This window comes from Camelus ferus, chromosome 15 (genome assembly GCF_009834535.1).
Source record: "Camelus ferus isolate YT-003-E chromosome 15, BCGSAC_Cfer_1.0, whole genome shotgun sequence".
Lineage (NCBI taxonomy): Eukaryota > Metazoa > Chordata > Mammalia > Artiodactyla > Camelidae > Camelus > Camelus ferus.
The window spans coordinates 50,987,646-51,015,515 of NC_045710.1; the positions used below are offsets into that span (position 1 = coordinate 50,987,646).

General features: G+C 37.0%; 1 protein-coding gene and 1 pseudogene across 5 annotated transcripts; one reads left to right on the forward strand and one right to left on the reverse strand.

Annotated features, from left to right (window-relative positions):
* Positions 1-1,264: 1,264 nt before the first annotated feature.
* C15H2orf42 (chromosome 15 C2orf42 homolog) lies at positions 1,265-27,798 on the reverse strand. Of its 5 annotated transcripts, none has more exons than XM_032497751.1 (11): positions 27,683-27,734; positions 24,037-24,092; positions 18,290-18,565; positions 17,034-17,868; positions 16,112-16,222; positions 14,714-14,818; positions 12,941-13,045; positions 10,760-10,867; positions 9,391-9,491; positions 7,859-8,021; positions 1,265-1,955 (listed from the first exon to the last, which is right to left on the reverse strand). In XM_032497751.1, the coding sequence occupies exons 4-11, from the start codon at positions 17,854-17,856 to the stop codon at positions 1,747-1,749; spliced, it is 1,725 nt and encodes a 574-aa protein (XP_032353642.1). In that variant the 5' UTR covers positions 17,857-17,868; positions 18,290-18,565; positions 24,037-24,092; positions 27,683-27,734; the 3' UTR covers positions 1,265-1,746. The 5 variants fall into 5 exon arrangements, with proteins under 5 accessions (XP_032353642.1, XP_014421569.1, XP_006192832.1 ...); XM_014566083.2 differs by lacking the exon at positions 27,683-27,734 and adding an exon at positions 27,110-27,660; XM_006192770.3 differs by lacking the exon at positions 24,037-24,092 and having other exon boundaries at positions 27,683-27,798.
* LOC116669068 lies at positions 6,918-7,003 on the forward strand (annotated as a pseudogene).
* Positions 27,799-27,870: the final 72 nt, after the last annotated feature.

Sequence of the window (27,870 nt, forward strand, 5' to 3'; positions counted from 1 at the left end):
GAACCCATTCCAGTTTTTGATGGGCTGTGATGGTGGGCCAGGGTAGTCCAGAGTGAAGACCTGAGCACTTGAGCAGGGGCCTCTCTGGGTGAATTATTTGCACCAGCCGTGTGTTTTATGGCCCCTGTGGCCTTTAAAACACAGCACAAGGTCTAATTCTCTGTCGACCTCTCTGGTTTCTTCCCTCAAGGATTTCCCCCACTCCCTGGAGCACCTGGGAGCTCTCCACACAGGCTAGCCCCTAAATCACAGAGGACAGACAACACTTAATTTGCTGACCGATCCCTACCTTATAGGGGCACAGCTCCCCCTTTTACCAGAAGTGCTCACAGATTCCCCCCAACCCAGTTAGGCCCATCAGAGCCTTTCTTGGGGGATTTTGGACTTTGGATCAGGGGGAGTAGAGCAATCAGTATTGCTCCACGTAGAAGCGGAAGTCATACATTCAGGCTCATTAGGAGCCAGAATTCCCACCAGAAGGAGCTGCTCTGTGCTGAGACTGAGTGAAGAAGACCCAGGACAGACAGAGATAGGTCAGATGGACCCTGGATCCAGGAGTCCTGAGGCCTAGCCACACCTCAGCTCTACCCCAGGATGGCTGTCCAGCTCAATTTTAGTGTCCATGAGCCAGTCACGCATTCCTGTTTTTGCCTGAGCTGCTTAAGAGTTGGGTTTTTGTTAGCTACAATCAAAAGAAGACAAAAACCTACCTCATACGGACTTTTCTTGTCTTCCCAAGGATAATGAAGTATAAGGAATTTATATTAAAGGAACATGATAAAGGGCAAAGAATATACACTTTGGAGTAAAATGAAACATTTTTAATGCTGTTACCAGCAAGCTACTTAACCTCAGAGAGACTGTTTAACTTTATAAAAGAAGGGTTAATGGCTAAACTCAAAGAATAATAAGGACTAAATGAGAAAAATGACTTAAGTGAGAATGTAAATGAAAATGCCTGACACTAGTAGGCATATAGGAAATGTTCACTCCCCTCTGTTCTCCTGGAAGACAGGCTTCCATCCTGTGTCTTTCAATGTCTCCATTCTGTGATCAATGAATTAAAAAACAGGAACTGAATTTTACCAGCTGTTAAACTTTTTGGAGAATAAAGAAGGAAATAAATATCAAGTGAACAAGCAATTATAAGCATTAATTTGAAATGTCCATATTCCCTTGACTTGGACCTTTTTTTCCTATTTCACTATCACCTAAATCTTCCAAAAGGTTTATAATTTTATGATTAGGCCAACACGAGATACAATTTGGAAAAACTAGTGACACTGTGCTTTATTTGAGAACACAAAAAAAGGGCATGACCAGAACTCTGCCAGAATGGTCCTTAACATTCTGCATACCCTAGCCAGGGTAGTATTAACTTTCCAACACTGTTGATGTAAGACAGAGTGCTGCTAACTTCTTAGAGAATTAGAAAAAGATTGAAACAAACTCTAAAGGTGCGTTCTTTAAGAAGGAGAGTGGGCTGGTTTTCTTTTTGCTCCTTTAAAAACTCTAGCCAGAAATACCACCCAATTTATAATGAAGACTCTACACAGCAGCACCAAAAGGGCTATTTACAAGAAGAGTTTTTTTCCCAACAGAATCCACTTGAATGCACCGAGAAACTGCATCTTAGCTAAGAGTGGTTCACTAAGAACAAGGCCATCTAAGTGCCTAACTAGTATTTAAAGTTGTCAAAGGGTGGGGATGTGCAAATTTAGCAGCAAAAGACTCTTTTGTTTTGCCTCAAGGGAAAGTGATGGTGGTCAGAGGGGCCAGTTCCAAGGGCTGGTCCAGTGGGGGCCGCTGGTCTTGGTACTCCGCCACATGCCCATTCCGGTGGTGGCCGTACTCAAACTTGATTCGCAGCTCGCCAATCTTGGACTGGGGGAGAATATCCGGGATCCACTCAATGATGAAAGGTGTTGGCTCCTTTTGATCTGGGGAAGTGTTGCCTGAAGACAAGGAGGAAAAAAAAAAAAAAAAGGAAAAGAGAGAAAAGAAGAGCAAAAAGATTAGTACAATTCCAAAATAAATTTGAATCTGGACAGATCTTACTCTGCTCAGGAATTTTAAAAAGAAACAAAAGAGAAGTTTAAAAAAGTATGAGGGAAAAAAAAAGAGTTAGAGGGACAAGAAGAAGAATCAAGGGAAGGGAAAGGTGATTACTGCTGTATCTATTCAAAAGGTTTCAGGGAACTGTCTGGCATCCTCAAATAAAATAAGACCCAGCCTTTATGAAAACAGGGCCAAAAGAATCATAAGGAGAGCCCAGACTGAGAGGAAAAGAAAGCTGAATGAGATTAAAAGGGAGACTAGCAAGAAAAGTCAAGTTTCAAGGAAAGCAGAAAGAAACAATTAAAATGTACATGGTTCTAAAACATTATAGCGGGTTAGGTATAGCTCGTGTGGTAGAGTGTAGGCTTAGCATGCATGAGGTCCTGGGTTCAATCCTGAATACCTCCTCTAGAAATAAATAAATAAACCTCCTCCAAAATAAAAACAAATAAAAAAACCATAAAAGACTGATAAAGCAATACAATTAAAAATATTACAATTCTATGATAAGCAAAAGCATTTGGTACTGGTTGTATGTTTAGACAGATTTAAAGAACAAAACAGAAAGATCCAAAATGGACACAAATAGAACAGGAATTTAGCATAAAGGCAGCGTTTTCAATTAGTGAAAGAAATACAAGCAAGTGTTTCTTATAACAAATGGTGTACATCAACTACACAACTATCTGGAAAAAAATAAAAGGTGGCAGAATCTTACCTCATACCTTACATCAAAATAAAGTCCAGAAGATCAAAGGTTTAAACATGAAAATGTTACAGAATGCTTTTGAAAAAATACAAAATACTGGCAGAATTAAAAATAAGCGTATGGTATCACCTTCAAAACTATGGAGACAAGCATAGAAAACAGCCAATTAGCAAAAAACCAGAAAAATAAAACAAGATGGAAGAACAAATATATCGATTATAATGAAGGGGACAAACTATTTAAGTTGGAGAAAAATCAAAACCAACCATATAATATTGATAAAAGATTCAACTAGAACAAAGTGTCACAAAAAAGTCAAAAGGCTGGCAAACATCACAAAAATGAAAAGACAGCTGGTATCACTGTTGTAATATTGAACATAGAAGAATTTAGGACAAATGTTATTTTTACATTGATAAATAGTGCTAAATTTTGTATCCTCCTAAAATTTGTAAATTGAAAACCTAATCCCTAATGTGATTGTACTTGGAAGTGGGGCCTTTGGGTCATGAGCACAGAGACCTGATGAATGAGATGAGTGCCCTTTAGACCCCAGAGACATCCTTGCCCTTTCTGTAATGTGGGGACACAGAGAGAAGACTGCCGATGGCAATTTATGAGCCAGGAAATAGGCCCTAACCAGACAATGAATTTGTCAGTGCCTTGATCTTGAACTTCCCAGCCTGTGGAACTGTGAGAAATAAATTTCTGTTGTTTATAAGCCATCCAGTTTATAGTATTCTGTTACAGCAGCCCAAATGGTCTAAGACAATATATTTACATTGACATCTGTCAGTAACTCTGATGTACAAAAAACACTGCATTACAGTAGTTAAAAGGCGTTTTGCAATATGAGGAGACATTTAGAGAAACAATTGTAGTAGGAAATTGTATCATGACTCTGCTATGTAAGTTTTGTAAGTCTTAAAACTATATAAAACTTTATATTGGATAAATAATAACATCTTTGCTAGCACAAATTCTTATACATTAGGACAGTAGGAAAATATTTTTAAATTCCTAAAAAAATAGAAATTAAAAAGGTACATCTTCTGACCTCAAAATAATAAAACTAGAAATTGATACCTAAGAACATAAAAATCAAAAACCTCAATCAGGGGTTGGAGGGGATAAATTTGGGAGTTTGAGATTTACAAATGTTACCCACTATATATAAAAGTAGATTTAAAAAAAGTTTCTTTTGTATAGGACAGGGCACTGTGTTCAATATCTTGTAATAACCTTTAATGGAAATAAATATGAAAATGAATATATGCATATATATGCATGACTGGGACATTGTGCTGCACACCAGAGACTGACACAGTGTAACTGACTGTACTTCAATTAAAAACAAAACAAAACAATCTCAACCAACTGGAAAAATTTAAATACAAAGTATTGGGGACACAGAGAAACTAAACTATAATATAGATTGTTTAGATATTAATAATAAGAACCTTAAATGTTCTTATTATCAAATATGAATCTAGAAAGTTAACTGATATTTCCAAAAGACATAAAAATAAAATAACCATGAAAATGTTACAAAAATTTTTTTAAGCATTAGAAGAAATTTTTACAAACAAAAGTAGAAAAGAGGTTAAAACAGAAATTTAGAACAACTGATAAATACATGAGCCAGTTCTATGAAAAAGACAAAATTCTGGTGGAGTATCTAACTATAGACTTAGATTTTAAAAGTTATGTGATTATCCTCCATACCAAAAACTATCAAAATCTACACAAGTTAAATTCTGGATGAAAACAGAAGAATTTTAGAAAAAATATAAATGATTAAAATTGACTCAAGAAGAGACCACGAATACAAATGTAAATCAGATCAAATTCTCTAAACAAGTTTTTAGAGAACTCTTGCAAGTAAGGGCTAGGTCCAGATAATAAATTCTTCCAAATATTCAAGGAACAGATATTTCCTAAGCTATTTAATTTGATCCAAGGCTTTCTAAAATCATTTTCTACATAGCTATTACCAAAACCCAAAAAAGCCTCCAAAAAGGAAACTGTGGACACTTATCACTTAGGGATAATAAAAAATCCTAAATAAAATGTTAGCAAATAGAACCTATATATATATTAAAAGAAAAAACACCACATAGGATTTATTACAGAAATGCAAGATTATATCAATATTAGAAAATTATTCATAAAATTCGTATTGTCTTGTGGTAGCTCACAGCAAAAAAAATGTGACAATGAATATATGTATGTTCATGTATAACTGAAAAATTGTGCTCTACACCAGAATTTGACACAACATTGTAAGATGACTATACCTCAATAAAAAATGTTAAAAAAAAGTCAACAGGTGTTTTTATTTCAGGATCTTTTTAATATGCAAATTTATAGGATGAATTTCTAAGAGAGATAAATTATACTCTAAGACTCTACTCCTACTGCCTCCTTCCTCCAACTGTAACATTTTCTGAGATCTGAGTGAATCTTAACAACCAGGGGAATTTTTATATGGCAAAGTTTCTTTTCCCACCAAAGCTATTATTACCAAATTGACTGAGCATCTGACAGTCAAGGGTCTTAGAATCCAAGGAATACAATAGGTAGCACTTCTCACTTATCAGACCATGGCGTGCTTTTCTCATGGAATACTTCTTACTGTCTCTTCTTCAGGACAGAGTTGGAGAAGCTGGAGGAGTTTTCAGTCTAAAATGATAATCATGGCTGCTAGCTTTACTGTTCATTGTTTGCCCTTGAAGTCAGTTAATTTAACAAGAGAAAACAATGAGATACAAATACTGGGAGGAAACAAAATTATTATTTTTCAGGTGATGTAACTGATTTCCCAGAAACCAACAAGTAAACCACCATCATCACTACTAGGAACTCAAGGGGGGCAATTTGATAATAAGTAAACCCAAATCAAAAGCTTTCCACACATTGGCAGAAACATAATAAACATCTTATTCACAAGTACAGACAAAAATATACTTCACAAGAATTTGATAAAATAATTCTCAATTCTAAATTTCTCCTAGAAGCATCAGTGCACGAAGAGAGAAATGAAGGGGGCCCACTAGATGGAGCACAAAGCTAAGGTAATTAAAATTATGGCTGGCATTCATTCATTCTTCAGTCAGTAAGTACCTATTATGGACTGGGCACTGTGCTATCTTATGGGCAGAATGATAGTGACACAGTTCACTGCCCTGAATGTGCTTATTGCATAGTCAGTGGAAAGACAGGTGAGTGGTGATGGCTAGCAGTGAAAGCTCTAGAGTCCAAAACTGCCTGGGGTTGAAGACCACCTCCACCACTTCACTAGCTGTGTAACTCTGGGCAGGATACTGCACCTGTCTTCGCCTCAGTTTATTCATCTGTAAATGGGGATCACAGTGTCTACCTCTCAGTGGGTTGGTAAGTTAAACTAAATTAAATTAATTAATGTATGTAAAGCACTTAAAATAACAGCTAGCACAGAGTAGGTGCTCATCAAGTGCTACTTTTTATAGTTGACATTATTATTGTTACATTATTGTACAAATACCCCAATTTAAAATAGACAAAGAAATAGCAATTCATCAAATACAAATGACTAATATGAAAAGTTTACTCTCATCAATATTTGAGGGTAATGCAAATTAACAGAATGATAGAACATTTTTTGCCCATCAAATCAACAAAGATTTAAAAAAGAGAAACTCTTTCATACATAGCTAACAGGAGTAAAACTGTAGAAATATTACAATCTTCCTGGAGAGCAGTGTAATGAAAACAATCAAAAGCCCTAAAGATGTACATAAACTTTGACCCTCCAATTTCACTTTTAAGAATTTATCCCAAAGAATATCCTAAATAAGTCAGGGAATAATTAAGAATATAAAAGGTCTATCTAAAAGGAAGTTAATTCTAAAAGGAAGCATTGAGGGAGGGTATAGCTCAGTGGTGGAGCACATGCTCAGCATGCATGAGGTCCTGGTACCTCTATTAAAATAAATAACCTAATTACCTCCCCTGCGAAAAAACCCACAAAAATAAATTAAATAAATAAAATAAAAGGAAGCATTGTTTATAATAGCAAAAAATTTGAAACAACTTAAATTCAGGATTGATTAGAGTGAGGTACCTTAATGAATTAAATGTTATACAGCTATTAAAAATGTTGTATTCACATATACTCTGGTTTCTCTTCAGATCATACAAATCTTTCACCGTTTACTAAAGATTTCAGTGGAGAGGAAAAGTGTTGTATTCACAATAGCCAAAAAGTAGAAGTAATCCAAGTATCCATCAATAGATGAATGGATAAACAAAATGTAGTATATATATATAATGAAATATTTTTCAGCCTTAGAAAGGAAGGAAAATTTGACATATGCTACAATGTGGATGAAGACATCATGCCAAGTGAAATAAGCCAGTCACAAAAGGACAAAGACTGTATGATTCGACTTACATGAGGTACCTAGAGTGTCAAATTCATACAGACAAAGCGGAATGGTAACCAGGGCTGGGGGAAGGCAGGAGTGGGGAGTTAGTATTTAATGGGTACAGTTTCAGTTGAGGAGGATGAAAAATTTCTGGAGACGGACAGTGGTGATGGTTGCACAACAATGTGAAATTACTTAATGGGAAAAAAACTTATGTTTAAAAATAGGATGGTAGATTTTATATTATGTATGTTTTATAATAGTTTTTAAAAGTTTAAAAAATAATGCTGAAGATAGATATGGGAAAATAATCATGATATATTTTTAAGTGAAAAAAAAAAGCAGCTGACATATGATCTCACGTTTTGGAAACTCTTTTTATGCACAGGGAAAGGTCTGAAAGAGCAAACACCAAAATATTAATGGTGATGTCCTCTTTGGTGGGTGGGGTTACAGGTAGTTTTTAGCTTTCTCCTTTAAACTCTATAATTTCTGTATAATAAACAAGTATTACTTGTCTAATTTTATTTCAAAAGCACTGGCTCAAATGAAACAAAACACCTTATCCCATGACTGCCTATCCAAAATGCATGAATGTGTCTTCCTTGCTTAAGTCTCGGATAGTGTAATGCACACAGCTGACCCTCAGCGGAAGATGTGCTATCAAAACCACCAATTCACTCACCGACTTTGAGAAAAGTTTTTAGTTCCAAGGGTCGCAGCACTGGTTGCTTTTCTACACGACCGTAGGTTTCTGCTATGCTCTCTACTTCTACCTTAGGGCATTTAAACAGCTCGTAAGTCCCATCTCGGTTCTGGATAAAACTCCTGGTGATTTCCAAGGGCATCTGGATATGGAGACAATACCGAGAAAGATGAGAAAGAAAAAATTTTCAAAGTAGACAAACATTTGGAAGACGACTGATTTTATTCATTCTTTCCTGTTAAGTACACTGAAATTAACTAAAACTTCCCTTTGTATTTTCAAGTAAATTTTGTCAGCAAATCTCCCTTTTCTCCTATACATCGTTCATGGCTTTCCTTTTTTTCTCTGTAACTTTAATTTGAACCCCTGTGCCTTCATGGCTACATGACTGCTACTGTTGGCACAGACCTGCTCTAAAATCGGTTTTATTCCCTTCCCTACTGCTCTGCTCGCAGCGTTCTTCTCCTGAAGACTCTGCCAATAGCACCTACAGCTGACCTCACACCCTGCGTGCTTCACAACCATCCTTGGGGCTGAACCAGACAGAGCGTGGACTGAATTTTGTCTCTGCCACTAGAAGGCAGGATGAGCTTCTCGTAGCCTGTTTCTCATCTGCAAAATACAGTTAATATCAATGCATGGTGGTGAGATTGAATGGGGTGATGCAGGTAAGTAACACACAACAGACAGAAGCTCAATGATTATTCGCTCTCTTCCCTCACTTGCCTTTGCTCTTGGTTGTTTCAGTGCCTCCCTGAACACGACTTGTTTAAGGCTAGAAGATGCTTCTGTGACATCCTGCATTTAAACAAGTCCCTCAAGTGTCTTTAGTGCTAACACAGGCCTTTTCTAGGGTTCACATGTAAGTTCTATAGCTATCAATTTATTCTTTTTCTGAACATAACAATGCCTTGCAATTAAATTAATCTTAATGTAGCAAGTCACATTATGCTGAATTTTCCACAATATTCTATTCTTGTAGGAAGGGAAAATCCTCAAGTTTTCAGGATCTGCCGAAAGGAAATGTTTAAGAATGTCTAAAATTGCCCTTGTGATAAAGAACATTAATTAAGAGTCAGTTCTCCAATGAGAACTAAAGTGCAGTTTGGAGAGGAACATTTAATTGTGCTGGACGCACTGACTTCAAAATCATGTATCATCTCAAATTACAGATATACTTTCTAGCTGCCTGCCAGTTAATCTCGGGCTCATCACAGCTAGTAAGGGACCTTTATTTAATTTACAAGAAAAAGCACCCCTGTTTTCTGATCCCAAAGGCAAAGAAAAAGGATACTCCAATTTAAGATACTTCCTCAAGCTAGTAGGGAATAACTACTAAAATCAGAGTTGGAACCATATTCAGAACATTTCTCAATAATCTCTTAGTATGGAAAAAGGGAACTCTATCTTTAGTGTCCACGACTCAAGGAGCTGGTGCAAGCATTCTTTATGCACTTGCTTCCCTCTCTTCCCCTCCCTGCCCTCCCACTATTGCAAAAATGAACTCTTACCTCTGGGGTATCTAAGATTTGTTTAACTTGCAGGATATTCGTGATGTGCCAGGTATACTTGGAAAAAGTTCCCAGGGGCAAGGCATCTTTGCGAACAAAAGCTTCAAGGTGGAAAGGGGACAAAATTAGACTACCAAGAAGTAACATGCTCTTTCACTGCATTTGTTATCTAGTTTCTAGAGAGTTCAGTACCGTGATATTCCTGCTGTAGAGAATCCCAGGCCTCTAAAAAAGGAATTCTAGAAGTAAATCTATAATAGGGTTTTGGCAGAAATGTGATGAATCAACTGATACGGATTTCTGCTATATAAAGTCTCTGATGCTTCTTCGAGATACTACTCATTTTTGGCACCTGAGAAGCTTGTTTGGTAAAGACTGCACACACAAGACTCCATTATAAAACAGCCTCTTACATCCTGAGATATGTCAGAGATCAAATCTTAGTCCTTAAAAAAATTACATGAAGTTTAAGCCTGCTAATGTGGTTGCCAGTCTATGGTCCTGCCTCTGGATTATAAAGGGGTTCCACTGAAGGGCCTAAAAATATATAAGGAATGGGTTAAAATTTATGTATTAGGCCTAAAGTTTAAAATGGAAGAATCAGTACCACCTCAGAAGTCTCTTTTTACAGCTTATCTCTCTGCCTTTTGAGGCACTAAACAGAGTGACTGACAGCTTGCCCTATCCAAAGATAGAATTAAACCTCAAACAGGTCGTATTATGTCATCAAACAACAATTTACTGAAGAAATAGCCTTGATTTCCAGCTGAGGTTCCTCTTGGGCTATTTTCCCCTGAGCAACCTTTTCTTCCTCCTTTTCTCTTCCTTATCTCTTTATGCTACCTAATAAGCATCTTGAGATCTCTAATAGAAAGATGTTATATAAAACCCAGAAATAAGCACCAGGATAATGTCATTATAAAATGTTCCAAGCCTGAGAATCACTCTAAAAATAAAATCTTCCTTCATCAAAAATTGAGAGTCATGAAAAACAAGTTTCAGTTTTTGATACATACTGTAATTTGCACCCAAGAAGCAGCCCGAATAACGACTGGAGCCTGCAATGCATCCGTTGAAATTGGTTCATATCCAGAAAATACCCAGCTTCTTGGTGGGCACCTACATTGCACGTCACTGTGGTTCTTTTACGAAGTCTGTGCTTTCTGAATCTTTCCAGCCACTCTTACTGGAATAAGCATGGGGCCTTTGAAGAGTATGATTATTATTCTAAGAGCTGACTGGCCAAGGCTTCAGGCTCTGAGCATGTAACTGGAAGTCTTAATCCTGAAAATTCCATACAATTTTTCCCCAAACTTAATTGTCTAAGGCCAAGATATCTGTTGCTATTCCTGAGGGAAGAATCCCATACCTGTGGTGGAGTTGGGGAGCCGTTTTTTTGCACTTCCTATGGATATCCTCTGCTGCAGGGCATCAAAAAAGGACTGAGGAATGTGGAACACCAGTGGCTCTGGTTTGCCTGTGGGAAATAAGGAGCAGCTCATTTAAAGAAACTCAGCGGGCCTTCTGATGTGTAGGGAAAGACGGAAGAAATGGAACTGATGGGTGGTAGTGACTAAAAATACCACTGAGATAGCTTTACACGGAGGCAAAAAAGAAAGCTTTGCTTGACCTTTATGAGTCAAGCACTGCCACCAGCCCTGCTCTTGACCTCTTGCAATCATCACAAATACAGCAGACCCTTGTCATCTACCAAAGAGAACTTTTCAAATCCCTAATTTTGTAAGCACCACCACAGCACATACTTCCTGAGACCTAAAGAGGACAGGAAGTGAGATGAGAACGCAGAGGCTGAGCTGAGCAGGTAAACTTGATTCACTCCTGCTCACTATCAGCCAGGCACTTGCTGTTTGCATTCCTGCTCTCAGATGGTCAGGACCATGAATGCCAGAGATCCCAAAGTTATACCACCTTATCCAATAAATATGAGTCTTCTCTCTGATCTGAAGGCAGGCAAGCTGTTTGAAAATACGTAACAGACCTCAAAAAACCTTATAAGACACTAGGTCAACAGAAAGTCAACAGAATGAGTGTTCAGGGGAGGAGTCAAAAGAGTTCACAGTTTTCCTTAAAAACTCTGCCCAAGGGGCTAGCTCCAGTAGAAAAATATCCAGAACCGTGTGGATTAACATGTAACTTCCACCTGCCTGGATGCAACTTAAGGAGTAGCTCTTAAAGAAGACTCTTAAAGTCAGTTCAGACGCCTTTTTGAAACAAAGGTCAAACCAAGAAAAATAAAAAATGAAAGGTCTTCTAGAGTTCCATAGTAAGATTTTACATTCTTTCAGTTGGTTTTGCCTACTTAATTGAATGCAGAATGTCAATGACAAAACTGCCACTGCTTTTTAGCAACTAAAATATTAACATCTGGGCAGTTTAAGAAGTCACCACAGAAAGCAATTTAAAAACCTTTCATCTTGAAATTAGATTATGGGCTACATGCAGAGATCATTATAACTCTACAAGTGCTAACTCACCAGAACTCAGCGGATGGGATTCTAGGGTTTAGGTTTACTAATTAATCTTGAAAAGCCTTCATAAAAGACACAGAATCACAGTCCAGGAGAGAGCTGATGGTGACTTTGACAAAGGTGGAGGCAATGGAGATGATGTGAGGGGGTGGTACAAGGAATGGGATGGAAAAGGACCACAGTTTATAGCTTACATTATTGTCAACGTTCTATTTTCTGTTTTGGGAGGCAGATGAGCACATACTTATTATATTATTTTAAACAATATATAAATAAATAAATTTTCAAAAGAAAAGAAAAGAAAAACATAGACTCTCTCTTTGACCTTCCCTACCTTTTTTTCTTAACAAAGTAACTTCTGAAGTTTTATTCATTCTGAATATAAATAAAACTAAACATGTATTATTAGTAAACATTTCCACTTAGCATAAGGAAGACCTTCCTCACAGCTATCACTGTCCAACAATGTTATGAGCTGGCTTAAAAAACAGTGAGCTGCTCATCACTGCATAAAGCCTGCAAAACCATCTGTCAAGGATGCTTTTACGGTAGTGGGCAAGGACTGGTTGGATGGTCCACCTCCAAAACTGCTGAGGCTCTATGAGGCTATCACAGTCAACCCAAGTCTGGCCTATGTTCTCCAGTCTCCTTTAGCATGTCTGTGTAATTTTACATCACTATCTTAGTCTCACATGCTTAGATTTTTTTCTAAACTTTTTCCTCCCTTGCTTTGATTTTAAGTTTGAGGGTCAGAATGATCTTCTAAGGCTTTGGTATCTCCCTCACCAAACACACACTCTCATACACCCCAAGAACAAGGCTATCTACCTTTACTTATTATTTGCTGTGTTTTTTTGCTTCCATCTCTAAATTCATTTTGCTTGTCCTGCACTTTAATTACGTGATTATTTCTTTCTTTCATTTAGATTTCTACTTTCTTGTGGTCCAGTGCACTCTGGACTGAAGCTCAATTACTTTTCCTATCAAAACTTTTCCTATGACACAATTACTTTAATTTCTCCTACTTTCAGCAATAGCCCAGTTGGATGACCAATACTTACCATCAAACTGATAGTGCATGGTTTGATGGATGCGTTCTGTGACACTGGCCAGCCAGTCTTGAAAGGATAAGGTCACTTGTGCCTCATCTAACAGCTGACCACAGGCTAAGGGGAAAAAAAACAAAAATTCTTCAGTAACTTTTATCTTTTCTTACAGAATTAAATAGTTAATTAAAGTTTGAAAAAGCTAAGGAAGGAGTTTACACAGAAAAAAGCAGTAAGCTGAAATTCAAAGAAATTAGATACGTTAAGTGAAATGGAATATTGCAGGATTTTTTTTTTAAAGAATCCATCTGGAAAAGAAAAGAAATGAAAAGCTCTGAGAGACTAATGGGTTTAAGATTATTAAGTGCAGAAAGTTTGCAGCCTTTCAACTTCAGACAGCAGACTGAAGAATGGCTTTGTATAATGGCTGTTTTAGAGATCTATAAACTGGCCCTGTTCCTGACGAATGTGTCTATATACCCACCAACCTGCCATCCTGTTGTTTCTTATCCTGAAATGTCTTCATATGTCTGAAGTATAGCCCCGTTTTTAAAGAGATAATGATGCCAAAACTACTGTTCATTTAAAATCAAAATTCTCATAGGTCAATGTATATAGTGATAATTTGGATTAAAAGCTATTTTCTTTTTTCTTTGCACCAAAGTGATAAAAATTTGTTAAAAAATTTCTCCCATATACTTTTTTGGGGGGGCATTAGGTTTATTTATTCATTTATTTGTAATTAGGCATATTTATTTATTTATTTTTAATGGAGGTACTGGGAATTGAACGCAGGACCTAATGTGTGCTAAGCAAGTACTCTACCACTGATCTATACCTTCCCTGCCACTCCCATATACTTTTGATTTGTTTACTTCCTGACCTTTGAAAAACATTTATTCTTGGAATGTGTACGTTCTTAATTAATTAGTTAATGAAAATTTGGCCTTGTATCATTTATTTGCTATTTATGTACCAATCTTGTCTTTAAAGCCAGAGTATGCGGGTAGGGGAAGATGTCTAATTTTTAATTACTCCGCCATGTTATATGAGAGTTAAGAAAATGTTGATCCCCAAATATACAAGCTTAATTATTCTGAGTAGGAAAGTGATGTATATATAAATTTATGCTATGTTCGAATTAAGTCATTCTGCCTCATAAATTCAGAATGATGGCCCTGCTACGGCTTTTAGGTGTTTTCAAACTTCACTAGCTTTGGAGAACAGACTATATCTGTCTTTCTCAACAAATATTTATCACTGAAAAATTGTAAAATATGTTTCTTTTTCAGCCTTGAATCTCCATACCAACTGCATGTGGGTAAGGAGCAACAAAAGGAAAATACCCTACAAAACATGTGCTGTCAAAATGTGTCAATAATTTTTGTTGCATCGGTTATTTAAAAGGCAATTTTGGGTGGAGGGTATAGCTCAGTGGTAGAGTGCCTGCTTAGCATGCATGAGGTCCTGGGTTCAATCCCCAGCACCTCCAATAAAAATAAATAAACAAATATGCCTAATTACCCTCCACCTAAATAAATAGATAAAAAGTAATTGCCACTTAAAAAATTAAAAATAAATATTTTTAAAAAAAGAAAAGACAATTTGGTTTTGAGCCTGATTTGAGACGAGCAGGAGGGACAGCAGAGTCCAGCCTCAGCGCCTACTAGTGTGTATCTCAGCACTTCTTGGGGGACAACATGCAACATGTCTTTAATTAATACTGCTTTGGGCTTCTTTAGGATGATTTTCCACTTCTTTAGCCTATCCTGGGGAAGGGAAACTTACCCTGCCTTTTTAATGCAGAAGCAACCACCGGCTTTTTCAGGCCACTTTTCCTTAGATTACTGCTCACTGCGTCTTGAGGCAACAGCGAACTGTTTGTCTGTGCACCTAAACCACAAATCATTATACTGTTCAAAAAGATGTCTGCAGAATATAAATCAATCCAATATTAATTTCTGAAGAGTCTAAAACATGTGAAAAGTCTTTACTAATTTCTAGGTTAGCTTCAGTTTCTAGAAGAAATTAGCATCAGCCTTTACACATAACATTTGAAGTGTCTTACACTCTTTACAGGAAGTTGGTGGGGGGCGACTAGAAGTGAAAGGAAGAAAAAAAAAATCATCCTTTACTCCCACCTCTCAGACAATTTTCTGGTGAATGTTCATCCATTTTCTTTTTTGTAACTAGTTTATTTTGCTGGTTTTGTGATTTTAAGTAGCTGTCATTATACCAAGATCGCCGGATTTAGCAAAATAATTTTGTTTGAATTTCAAACAAATGAATACTTTTTTAGTATAAGTACATTCCAAAGAGTGCATGGGAAATATTTATGCTAAAAAATTATTCATTGTTTATCTGAAATTCAAATTAAACTGAGCATTCTGTACTTTATCTGGCTACCCAAGTAATCTAAACATTTCTCCAAACTCTTTATAATCATTTTTAATGACTGCCTAACAGTGTCTGTCAAGTGGCTTTATCATGGTTCATTTAACTATCCGCAGTGGTTGGCCCTTAGTTGTTCCTAATTTTTCAGAATTATAAATAACCACACAATGAGCATCTCTGAACAAAATGCTTTTCCTATATCAAGGATTATTTCTTTAAAAAAGTTTATTTAGAAGTGGGATTACTGAGTTAAAGGGTAAAAAAAAATTTTTTTTAGTTGCGAGTTTTTCAGGGAAAGACCCATCAGTAGACATTTAATGACAATCTCTGTCTGTACTGCGGCCAGAATTACCTCTCACAAACATAGAAATAACCATGTCACTTTGTTTCTCCAACCACATGCTGAAAATGCAGATAACAAACTACTCCTCAATCATCGAGGAAATGTAATTAACCAGTCACAAAATTTTTAAAAACATCTATCAATGAAAACTTCATGGCACTGTCATAGGCAGATTAAGGTGTAAGACTAGTCTGAAAGTTTAAAGGATGAACAAGCATAAATAGTAATTTTAAGTGGTGTTTGGTTCGATCTTATATTTGGCCAACAGAACCAAGTCTTAGCTTGACTTGACAAAGAATCATCAGTGGAGGGCAAAACTTTTTTCCAGGGAAAAAAAACCCAACAGCATTATTTCTTACATTTGCTGAGATCAAGTGGAACAGATAAAATACAGTAAAACAATCTCTAAAGGTAACACCACCAAACAAACAAACCAAACAGCTTCTCACCAGGTACTTCCTCCTTTTTCCTCTTCTTTGGCTTAGAGGCAGTAGACTCACACGCTGATACTGTTGATTCTGAATGGCAGCCTAACTGGGGCACAATAATCTCTTTAAGACCTAAAATACAACAAATTTCTGAATTATTAATACTATCCAAGAGTAAGTACAGGCCCCTATCTAGAGAAAAGTTAGCTTATAAAAATCCAAATCCCCAAAACAAATTACAGAGTGACTGCCTGCTTTTAAAATCAGTTCCTAAAAACAAACAAACAAACAAACAAACAAACAAACAAAAAACAGAAAAAGAAAAGAAAAAATCAGTTTCTTTAAAGAATTCCCCAAAACATATGTTTTCATTCATGGACCATTAACATGTTAAAAGGCTCTACAGAGAAATGTAAAACTAAAAAGTTGGGAGCTGTTGCCAACTAAAGGTCATTTAGAAATGAAAATAAAAAGCATCTACAAGATAAAAATGTTAAAAAAAAACAACGTAAGACTCGATGTAGAAACTTGTAAAGGTCTTCTTTTGAGCAAAGTACTAGTTTTCTCCATCTTCAAAGATAAGAAACAAGCAAGTAAGACAAAATAGAAGGGAATTTTTGGTTGGTGGTTCTTTGTTTTTACTAACTAGGGTATCTGTGGAAGAGTAAAAAAAAAAAAAAAAATCAAAGCAAAGCTAACTTTCCTAGATTCATTGTTTCAATGATAATGCCCAAGTCTCTTGATCATTAATTTTAACCAGTCAACCAACCAACCAACCTTTATGCAAGTGTGCTGATTGGGATTAAAAGAAGGAATGCTTTGCATCTGAATTTTCTAGCAACTGCTTCTGAAGGCTGCTAGGACAATCTCCAAATGCCATCAATGGAGCTCTGTCATTGCTATTTTAGAAAAACAGAGTAACTGTGTCAACCATACCACCTACCGCTGGAATCAAAATTTAGGAAGTCTGAGAATTCCTGAGCCAATGTCTCGTCACTGGCAAAGGCACAGATGCAAGCAAAGAAATGAATGCATCTCTGGACCGCCTCATCCTTGGAGGCATTCAACTTGTGTGATTTCAGAGTCTGGCAGGAGCAGAAGAAACGGCGCTCGGGCAAGCTCTTGGCACTGATTTTCTGCACAAAGGATGTATGCAAATATCCCAGACTATGCTTCTGGCTTGCCTTGCATTTCACCACCAAAATGTTTTTAGTAATCCTCTGTACAAGGGGACCTGTGGGTTCGGTGGCCAACTGCCAGATGGTTTGCTTGGTTTCTGGAGAGGCCTGCATTGCATTCAGGACCGAGCTCTTTAGAGTCAGAGGGGTAGCCTCTGCCTGGCAGTTGACTGCCAGCTTGATGTGCTGGCACTGGTTTTCCACAACACCCTGGGTGGCAGCTTTCAGGCATGAGGGGACATAACACCGTCCAGAGCTCAGCTGAGTGATGATCGTCCCATCCACCGTCTGGATTGTCGTCTCTGAAACACCTAGTTCCACAAAACACCGGTAATCAGGGCCCCGGTCTCTTTGCCGCACGGAGTAGACTTGCAGATCGGACCCTGTTATGATCTTAACAGCTTCCACACTAGGCTGCTTCCGCGCACCATAGCGGAATATGGTTCCACAGGTCTTGTTCTTACAGCTCAGTCCCCGGGTTCCATTGTATGTGCCGCACCGGGGACACTTCCGGATTCCCCTCAATGTGGCCTTTCCCAAATCAGATAAGAAAGCTGGGACTTTAGTCCTTAGAGAATTTGGTTCCATTTTTCACAGGTCCTAGAAAAGGCAATAAGCCCATCAGCATGAGTACGTACACACAGACACACACACACAGACACACACACACACAGACACACACACACACAGACACACACACAGAGTTAAAATCGCTTCTGATATTTAGTACAGAAAGGAAAATGTAAAGAAGCTATCTACTATTTCCATATTGTACCCTCACACAAGACATCCATTTAAACCTTCTTACAAAATAAAAATGGAGGAAACTTTGCCTTTTCCGTCTCTTTCTATTTTTAAATCCTAATGTAATAATTAAAGCATTTCTCTAGATTCAATCCTGTTCTATACAATAACCTAGGTTAGTTAACCTAATCTTTTTATGCACAGATGTTTAACTTGAGCAAGGATTGAAGAATGGGAAAGATGAGTTCTTTCACCCCAAAACCCAGCCTAATCCTACCTGTATCAGCTCCCAGAGCATCTGGAAAACAGTGTAACCTGAATTCATAAGACCTAAAAGGTGTTTCATGAGTCTGTGATGATCACAGAGGACAGGCGAAGACAATCATCTGCAGAGTAAGTGACACTGCTTAACTCAAGGTCTTCTGAAGTTTGAACTCTGTGATGTAACAATGCAGACATTCTGCCTCCTACTTCTGGGCCAACCAATGACAAAGCTCATGCCCAGCGTTCCACAAAGAAGATTCCCACTGCCCTAAGTGGAGATTCTTGCAGTCTATAAGTAAAACAAGAAAAAACATTAAAGTTATACAAAGATAGACTGATTCTTTCCTCTTAGAAAAGGAGAAACTGCTTTCACAAGTATTTGAGAAATATTTGATAGAAATTGTTATGGTAATGGTGGTTTTATACTTCCAGTTGCAAAAAGGTAAAACAGTGCTAATGTCATTACAGAGTTACCAAGAACACCTAGAGCCAAAGTATATAATTGGTCACTCATCCTTCCTAATAGTAATGCATTACATTTTCAGAGCACTTTATGCTTTTCAAAGTGCTTTCACATTCATTATTTCATCAGAACCTCGCATTTATACCTCATTTGGGCCAAACAACAATTGCTTTCCACATGAAAATTAAAAAGTTAAGTAACTTGCCTGAGGCCATCCAGCAAAATCAGCAATGATGCTTCCACTGACTCAGTGTCTGCTAAAAAATATGAATCTCTGGAAGGGAGGGCATAGCTCAGCACTAGAGCATGTGCGTAGCATGCATGAGGTCCTGGGTGCATTTCCCAGTACTTCAATTAAAAATAAATATGTAAATAAATAAATAGGGAGTTCAAGATTTGCAGATACTAACTACTATATATAAAATAAACAAGTTTATACTGTATAGCACAGGGAACTATATTAAATATCTTGTAGTAACCTATAATGAAAAAATATGAAGATGAATATATATATGTATATGTGACTGAACTATTAGGGCTGTACACCAGAAATTGACATAACATTGTAAACTGACTATAATTCAATTAAAAAAAATTAGTAACTGGGAAAAAAAAAAACCTAATTACCTCCCCCCAAAACAAAGAGTATGAGTCTCTGCTTTTGATTTTCCCACTAATATCATGAAAATTTTCAAACATATAAAAGACAGAATTAAACAGTGAACCTTCATATACCCACCCACAAGATTCTACAATTAACAGTTTACTATATTTGCTTTATTCCACAATTAAAATTTTACTATATTTGCTTTGTTACACATCAAGTTATCTATCCCTTTCTCCATTGGTCCCTTTCATACTTTGATGCATTTCAAAGTTGCAGGTATCAGGTCAGCATGCATGTTATTAAGTAAAGTTTAGTATTTTTAACACTTTTTAAAAAGGTAAATCCACCTGTAATTTTGAAATAGGATGTTCGCTTTGCTTTTCCCACCCTGACCCTGGGGGGTGGGTCTTGATAAAAGAAATATTTTCCCTACACATCTTCTATAGTCCACTGGTTAACAAATTGGAAAGTGCCAACAAGACAGTCTAAGAATGCCCACTTTTTCATTGTTGCTATGAACTAATCCCCCAACTGTAATATTTGCTGAGTGACTAAAGGTTTGTGAAATATGATCTATAGCAGGGTTTCTCCACCTTGGCACCACTGACATTTAGGGCTGGATAACTCTTTGTCATGGGGGGCCATCCTATGCACTGTAGGATTTTTAGTAGAATCCCTGGTCTCTACCCACCAGATGCAGTCAATACCCCCTTTCTACGTTGTAAAAAAACAAAAATGTCCAGATATTGCTGGATGCCCTTGTGAGGGCAAAATTACCTGTTAGAAAACATTCACTAATCTACTGAAGCATTTTGCTGTGCACCTGAAACTAACATATTGTAAATCAACTAGAGTTCAATTAAAAACAAAATGAAACGTTGATCTAGAGACATTAGCCTGTTCACACAGCATTTCCTTCTCAGGTCAACAAACTTCTTTAGTAGGTCTTCTCTCTCATTCAGCTCTACCTGGGTTCTCAGGAGAGAATGTTCCAAAGTCAGTTATCTCTATGACCACGTCTTTTAACTTCTGAGCTTCAGATTGTTTTATATGTATATCCCAGTTTTAAAATTACACTGATGGGGACCGGGGTCTGGTGCGGAGAGCCCTTCGTCCTGGGACACGGGGCGCGGCCGGAAAGGCGGCTGCCCCCTCGCCCGTCAGGCACCGCACGTTCGTGGGGAACCTGGTGCTAAACCATCCGTAGACAACCTGCTTCTGGGTCGGGGTTTTGTACGTAGCAGAGCAGCTCCCTTGCTGCAATCTATTGAAAGTCAGCCCTCGACACGAGGGTTTGTAGAAAAAAAGAAAGAAAATTTTATTTTTTAAAACACAAAATAGAATAAAATTACACTGATGATCATGATTTACATATCCTTAAAGTGGAAAAAAGAACAATTTTACTCATTAAGGGAAGAACCGTTTGCCAATTTTATGGTGAAGACTGAAGATGCTATAGTTTTAGCATCATCATGGGAATTCTACTCTTTCCCCTTATCTTTTCTTTTACCTGTTTATTATGCTCTGTAGAGGGCAATTTGTTAGTATCTTTCAAAACTACGAATGCACATTAAAAAACTTCAATTTTGAAATAATTTTAGGTTTATATAAAAGGTACAAAGATAGTACAGAGCATCTCTGTATACTCTTTACCTCGCTTCCCCAAATGTTAACACCTTACATAACCAAAGGACATTTGTCAAAACTAAGGCTTTAACATTGATAAACTGTTAACCCTACTACAGACTTAAATTTTACCAGTTTTTCCATTAATGCCCTTTTTTAAAGAATAAACTTTTTATTTTAGAATAACTTCACATGATCAGAAAAGTTGCAAAGATAGAACAGAGAGTTCCCAGATAACTTTCACTCAGTTTCCCCTAATATTTACACATCATATATTACCATGGGACATTTGTCAAAACTAAGAAACCAACATTAGTACATATTATTAGCTAAACTCTAAACTTTGTCCTTCTTCTGTCTCAGGATGCAATCCAAGATACCACATTGCATTTAGTCCTCATGTCTCCTTAGTCTTCCTGGATCTGTGAATTTGTCTTTCCTTGTTTCTCATAATCTTGATCACTTTGAAGAGTCAGGTATTTTACAGAATGTCCCTCAATTTGGGCTCGTCTGATGTTTCCTCTGCATATTCCTTTTGACCCAGTAATTCCACTAATAAGAATTTATCTTACAGATTTATTCCTATGTGAAATGAGAAACATGTACGGTTATTCATTTGAACTTTTTTTTCATTGAACATTTTTATAACAGCAAAACATTAGAACAAACCTAATGTCCATCAAGAAGGAACTGGTTAAATTAATTATTGTATAATTGTATAATGGATTATTTTCCAAAAAATAAAATAATTTTCACAGCTGCTTAAAAAAAAGACTAAGGAAGTTCTTTACTTATTGACCGTTCAGATCTTTAGGAAATGTTAAGTGGAAAAACAAAGTCAGAACAGCATGAGGGGGCGGTATAGCTTAAATGGTAGAGCATATCCTTAGCATGCATGAGGTCCTGGGTTTAAAGCCCTGGTACCGCCATTAAAAATAAATAAACCTAATTACCTTCCCCCTGCCAAAAAACCAAAACCAAAACCAAAACCAAAAACAAAAACAATAATAAGTAAAAATAAAACAATAAAATATTTTGGTGGAGGTATAGCTCAAGTGGTAGAGCACATGCTTAGCATGCATGAGGTCCTGGGTTCAAAAAATTAATAAATAGAATAGCATGTATAATATGCTGTAATCTGTATAAAAGGAAGGAGGAAACAGGAAACAAATATATTTGTATGAGCTTATAAATGTAATACAGTTAAAAAAAAAAACCTTTAAAAATTTCACGTAGTCTAACCACCTCTACCACTGGATTTTTAGTTTTAGACATTTTAGTTTTAGGATGCAATGAACATCCTAAACACTGACCTTAATACATAAATGCAAGTATTTCAGTAGAAAAGATTTGGAACATTGCTTCTAGTGGGCTTTTTTTGTTTTTGTTTTTGTGGGGTACAGAGTAAGATTATATTAGGAGGAAAGGGTTCCACTTCTAAAAGTGTTTGAAAAGCACATTGGTGATTTTAAGGAGGGTATAGCTCAAGGTAGAGGTCCTGGGTTCAATCCCCAGTACTTCCTCTAAAAATAAATAAATAAATAAACCTCATTACCTACCCCCTCCAAAAAAAAAAAAAAAAAAGTGAACAGGGGAGGGGAATCCAAATAATTTAATCAATAAAGTAATTTATTAAAATTTCTTAAAATTATACAAAAGGAAAATTTAAGGGCAAAATTATCATTAAATATATCTTAATTTATCCCATCTCACTTTCTGTACTTAAATTCCAGGCAGATAAAACATTCCAATACAATGTTAACACAGTAGAATAAAAAAGGCAGGAATTTAAAAAAAATACACTTTTAAAAGATATCAGAATGAGGATGGCCTAAATGACACAAAACCCAGAATCCAGAAAATACTGATTAAATATTTTCCTGACTGTATCAGCAGGCTTTTTTTTTTTTTTAACTTCTTTATTGAGGTTTATTTTACATATCACAAAATTCACCCACTTTAAGTGTACAGTTAAATATTATTTATAGTCATAATGAATTATAATTGCTAATAAATTCTTAAATTTATAGAGTTGGGCGTCCATCACTATAAGTAAGTTTTAGAACACTTCCATCACCCCAAAAAGGTCCCTCTTGCTTCTGCAGTCATTCATCATCCCCACCCACAGGGAGTCACTAATCTGCTTCCCATCTCTATAGATTTACCTTTTCTGGACATTTTATATATATGGAATCATACCATAAATGGCCTTTTGTGTCTGGCTTCTTTCAGTGAATATAATGTTTTTGAGATTCAGCCACATTGTAGCTTGAATCAGTACTTCATTCCTTTATATTGCTACATAATATTCCATTGTATGGATATACCATTTTGTTTATCCATTTACCATCTTATAGATATCTGGACTGTTTCCAATTCAGGGCTATCATGAAAGATACTGTTGAGAAAATTAACATGCAAGTCTTTGTGTAAACAAATGTCTTCATCTCTTGGGTAGATACTTAGAAGCGGAATTGCTGGGTCATATGGTAAGTTTACGTGTGACTTTTAAAGAAATAGCCAAACTGTTCTCCAAAGTGACCGTGCCATTTTACATTTGCACCAGCAGCATAAGAGGGTTCCTTTTTCTCCATTTCCTGGCCAACACGTGTTATTGTCTCCTTGGTTACAGCCATTTGATTATAGTGGGTGCGAAATAGTATCTCATTTTGTTTTTAACTGCATTTCCTTAATGAATAATGATGTTGCCAACATTTCATATGCTTATTTAGCCATATGTCTATCTCTTTAGGGGAATAACTATTCAAATATTTGGCCCATTTTAAAATTAAGACTGATTATATTTGATTACATAAAAATGAAATCTTTTTGCATGGAAAAAAGTATCCTAAACTAAGCCCAAAGATGAAAACAAACTGAGCAACAAAACTAGTGCAAGTCTTGTATGCTGAAAACTACTAAACATAATTGTAAGAAATTAAAGAGTTAAAAAAAAAGGAAAGACAGCTCATGTTCGTGGACCAGAAGACTTAGTATTGTTAAGATGGCGCTATTCCCCCATGATGTACACATACAGTGTAATCTCTACCAAAACTTCACATACCTTTTTTGCAGAAACTGACAAGATGATCCTGAAATTCATACAGAAATGCAAGGGACCTGGTAGAACCAAAACAATCTTGAGAAAGAACAAAATAGAAGGACTCATACTTCCTTATTTCAAAAGTTACTACAAGGCAAATTCAGACATTGTGGACAGAGGAGGACAAACGCTGTATGACATCACTTATATGTAGAACCTAAAAAAGCCAGACTCATAGAAATGGAATGGGGTTGCCAGGGGCTCGAGGGTTGGAGAAATGGAGAGATGTTAGTGAAAGGGTACAAACTTCTAGTTTTAAGAAGAATAAGTTCTGGGGGTCTAATGTACAGAATGGTGATTATTGTTAATAATACTGTATTATATATTTGAAAGTTGCTAAGAGTAGATCTTAAATGTCCTTAACCACAAAAGAAATGGTAATTATGTGATGTGATGGAAGTGTTAGCTAATGCTATGGTGGTAATCATTTTGCAATATATAAGACTATCAAATGAACATCTTGTATACTTTAAACTTACACAATGTTAAATGTCAATCACATCTTAATAAAGCTGGGGGGATAGACAATGTGACATTAGACATACAGATAGATATTCAGAGCAATGAAATTGGATTGAAAGTTCAAAAGTAAACCCTCACATTTATGGTCAACTGATGTTCAACAAGGATGCCAAGATCACTTAAAGGGGAGAGAATACTCCTAGCAACAAATGGTGCAGGGACAACTGAATAGCCATGTGCTATTCTGAATGAAATTGACTCCTGCCTCACACTGTATATAAAAATTCACTCAAAGTGGATCATAAACATAAATGTAAGAGCTAAAGCTATAAAATGCTTAGAAAAGAACAGGTGCAAATCTTCATGACCTTGAATTAGGCAATGGTTTTTTAGATATGACACCAAAAGCAAGAGTGACAAAAGAAAAAAAATAGAAAAACTGATCTTCATCAAAATTAAAAACATTTGTGCTTCAAAGGACACATCAAGGGAGTTAAAAGACAACCCACAGAATGGGAGAAAATATTTGCAAGTCATATATATGATAAGGGACTTGTATCTAGAATACGTAAAAACACATAAGTTAACAATAAAAAGACAAATAACCCAATTTAATAATGGGCAAATGAGTTGAATGGATATTTCTCCAAAGAAGATATACAAATAGCCAATAAACACTTGAAAAGATGTTCAACATCATGTCATTAGGGAACTGCAAATAAAAAATGTCAAGATGCCACTTCAAAGCTATTAAGATGACTAAAAAAAGACAGACAGTAACAAATTTTAGCATGGATATAGAAAAATTGGAACCAACACACATTGTTGCGATATTGTAAAACGGTGTAGCCACTTTGGAAAATTGACGGTTCTTCAAAATGTTAAACAGTGTTACCATATGAATCCCAGGATATATATATATAAATATATAAATACACACACATATTATACACCCAAGGGAATTGAAAACAAAAATTTGTATATGATGTTCACTGTAGTAGTAAGATTCATAAATGTCAGAAAGATTCAGTTCAAATGTCCATCAACTGATGAATGGATAAACAAAATGTGGTATATCCAAACAACAGACTATTATTTGGCCATAAAAGGGAGTGAAGTTCTGATACATGGTACAACATGAATGAATGAGCCTTGATATATTATGGTAAGTGAAAGAAGTCAGACCCAAAAAGCCATACATTGTATGATTACATTTAAGTGAAATATCCAGAATAAGCAAATTAACAGAGACAGAAAGATTAGGGATTGCCAGGGGCTGGAAGGAAAGGGGGAATTGGGAGTGACTGCTAATGAGCATGAGGTTTCTTTTTGGGGTGATGAAATGTTGCACAACTCTGTGAATATACTAAAAATCACCTTTAAAAGGGTGCATTTTATGTTAGGTGATTTATGTTTCAATAAATCTGTCATTAAACATAGAGGGAAACATTTGGAATGCAAATAACAAAGGGCTAATTTCTTAAAATAAAAATGTTTACAGATCAGTAAGAAAAAAGAAGCAAACCCACTAGAAAAGCAACCAAAGGCATGAAAGGACAGGTTATGAAAGAGAAAAAAGAAAAATGATTTTGAACATCCACAATTCAACTTGACAATGAGCAAGAGGCAAATTAAAACAAGACTTTGGCAAAGTGACAAAAAAGACAAATGTTATCACATGAGGATGTAGAGAAATAAGCACTGGACATTGTTGGTGGGAGTGCAACATCGTTTTTAAAGGGATGTAAATAAAATAAACGTAAAACACACACTTTGACTTAGCGATTCCACTTTTAAGATTTCATGAGTTCTATTCTCATATGTACACAAAATATGTACAGGGGTACGCCATGCAAGGCTGTCCATAACTGTGCTATCTAAGAACTGACCAAATAAACCATGGTATAACCATACAATAGGTTACTATAATGACTTACGCTACTATATGCTACTTAAAAAGAATCAGATCTATATGTATTGATAAGGAACAAGTATCAAGATATACTGTGGAGTTAAAAAAGGTATAGTACCTTATGTATAATGTGATAGTCTTGGTTTCAAAAACAGAAAAGATAGGGAAGACACACATACAGAATACATTGCCTCAGAAGCGACTGGGGACTTGGTAAACAGAAAGTGGGTATATTTCACTGTTTTGTACGATTTTAATTTTAAACTTGTACTAGTATCACTTATTATAGATTCTACACTGAAAGCACATATAAACAAGTAGCGCAACTTGAAAAGAACCTATATTTGAAACTTGTATTTGAATCCTGCCTTAAAAGGGGTCTCCTCTTTCTGGCAAGTTTACTAAACAGCCGCCTCAGTCAGATTGTGTAGAGGGAATGGTGCTGGAAGATCTACCCTACGAACAGTCCCTAAGTGGGTTTTCAGCCCGGTACTGTTTGGCTGTAGAGCTATACAGTTTGATGAACGCTGTTTAATGCTTGTGAAGCACAGTAAGTGAAGAGAACGAACGATCACCATGAAAAAAACATACTAACTTGCTAACGTTTACTGAGTACAATTAAGCCCTTCCCATGCATTCATTCATGTATTGATTGCTCACCACGATCCTGTGAAGCAGGTACTATTTTATCCATCTTAGAGATGAAGAAACTGGCTCAAAGAAAGTAGTGATTTGATCAATGTCCAGCCTCCGGATAATCTAACTTGGAGTTTGGAATCTGCTGGATTCCTTGTCAAACTCCAAGTGAGAGGAAGGGGCAGGACTAGAAGCCAGGACTCTCAACTTCGGGTACGCAGTGCTTCCATTTGCCCTGCGCTGCGTGGGCACAGAGAAGAATGCTGCCGCGACCATGAGGACAGGAATCTAGGTACCCCGACTGCGCGGTGCATACCTCCCACCTGGCTTCCGGGACGCGGCCCGCCCCGCGACGCGCCACCCGGGGACCTGCTTCCCGGCATCCTCCCAGAGCGACCGCTCACTTCCGGTCCTAAGTAGGCCCGAGCAGAAGCATCACCTGGCCGGCACCCTGCTCTTAGGACACGCTCTTCACCGGGATTCCTGACTACGCCCTTGTCCCATCGCCGCTCCCGCCTTCTGTCAACGCGGCCACTTCACCTGCCCTGCGCCCCCCAGCCCGCGGGCCCAGACCCCCAGGCTGATGACCACCCTCACCTCCTCTCTCTTCGCCTGCCGCGGCCTTTTACAAACGAGGCCAAACTCTTCGCTGTAACGACAGTCGTCATTGGTCAGAGCCGCCCACGCGTGGCGAGTGCCCGCCCACCTCAGCTCGCGTTGTCTGATGGGAGCTGTAGTCTCCTCCTCCCGGAACCGGCTGACAATTGCCGGGGAATCTGGTTGGT

Bases quoted from the DNA above. Each gene is read 5' to 3' on its own strand.
- C15H2orf42 (XM_006192770.3), bottom strand. From the start codon at position 17,856: ATGGAACCAAATTCTCTAAGGACTAAAGTCCCAGCTTTCTTATCTGAT. The intron at 13,046-14,713 runs GTAAGTTTCCCT...TTTTCCCCTTAG, and splicing joins TTCTGCATTAAAAAGGCAGG to CCTGTGGTCAGCTGTTAGAT. The intron at 1,956-7,858 runs GTGAGTGAATTG...CCTTGTCTTCAG, and splicing joins AAAAACTTTTCTCAAAGTCG to GCAACACTTCCCCAGATCAA.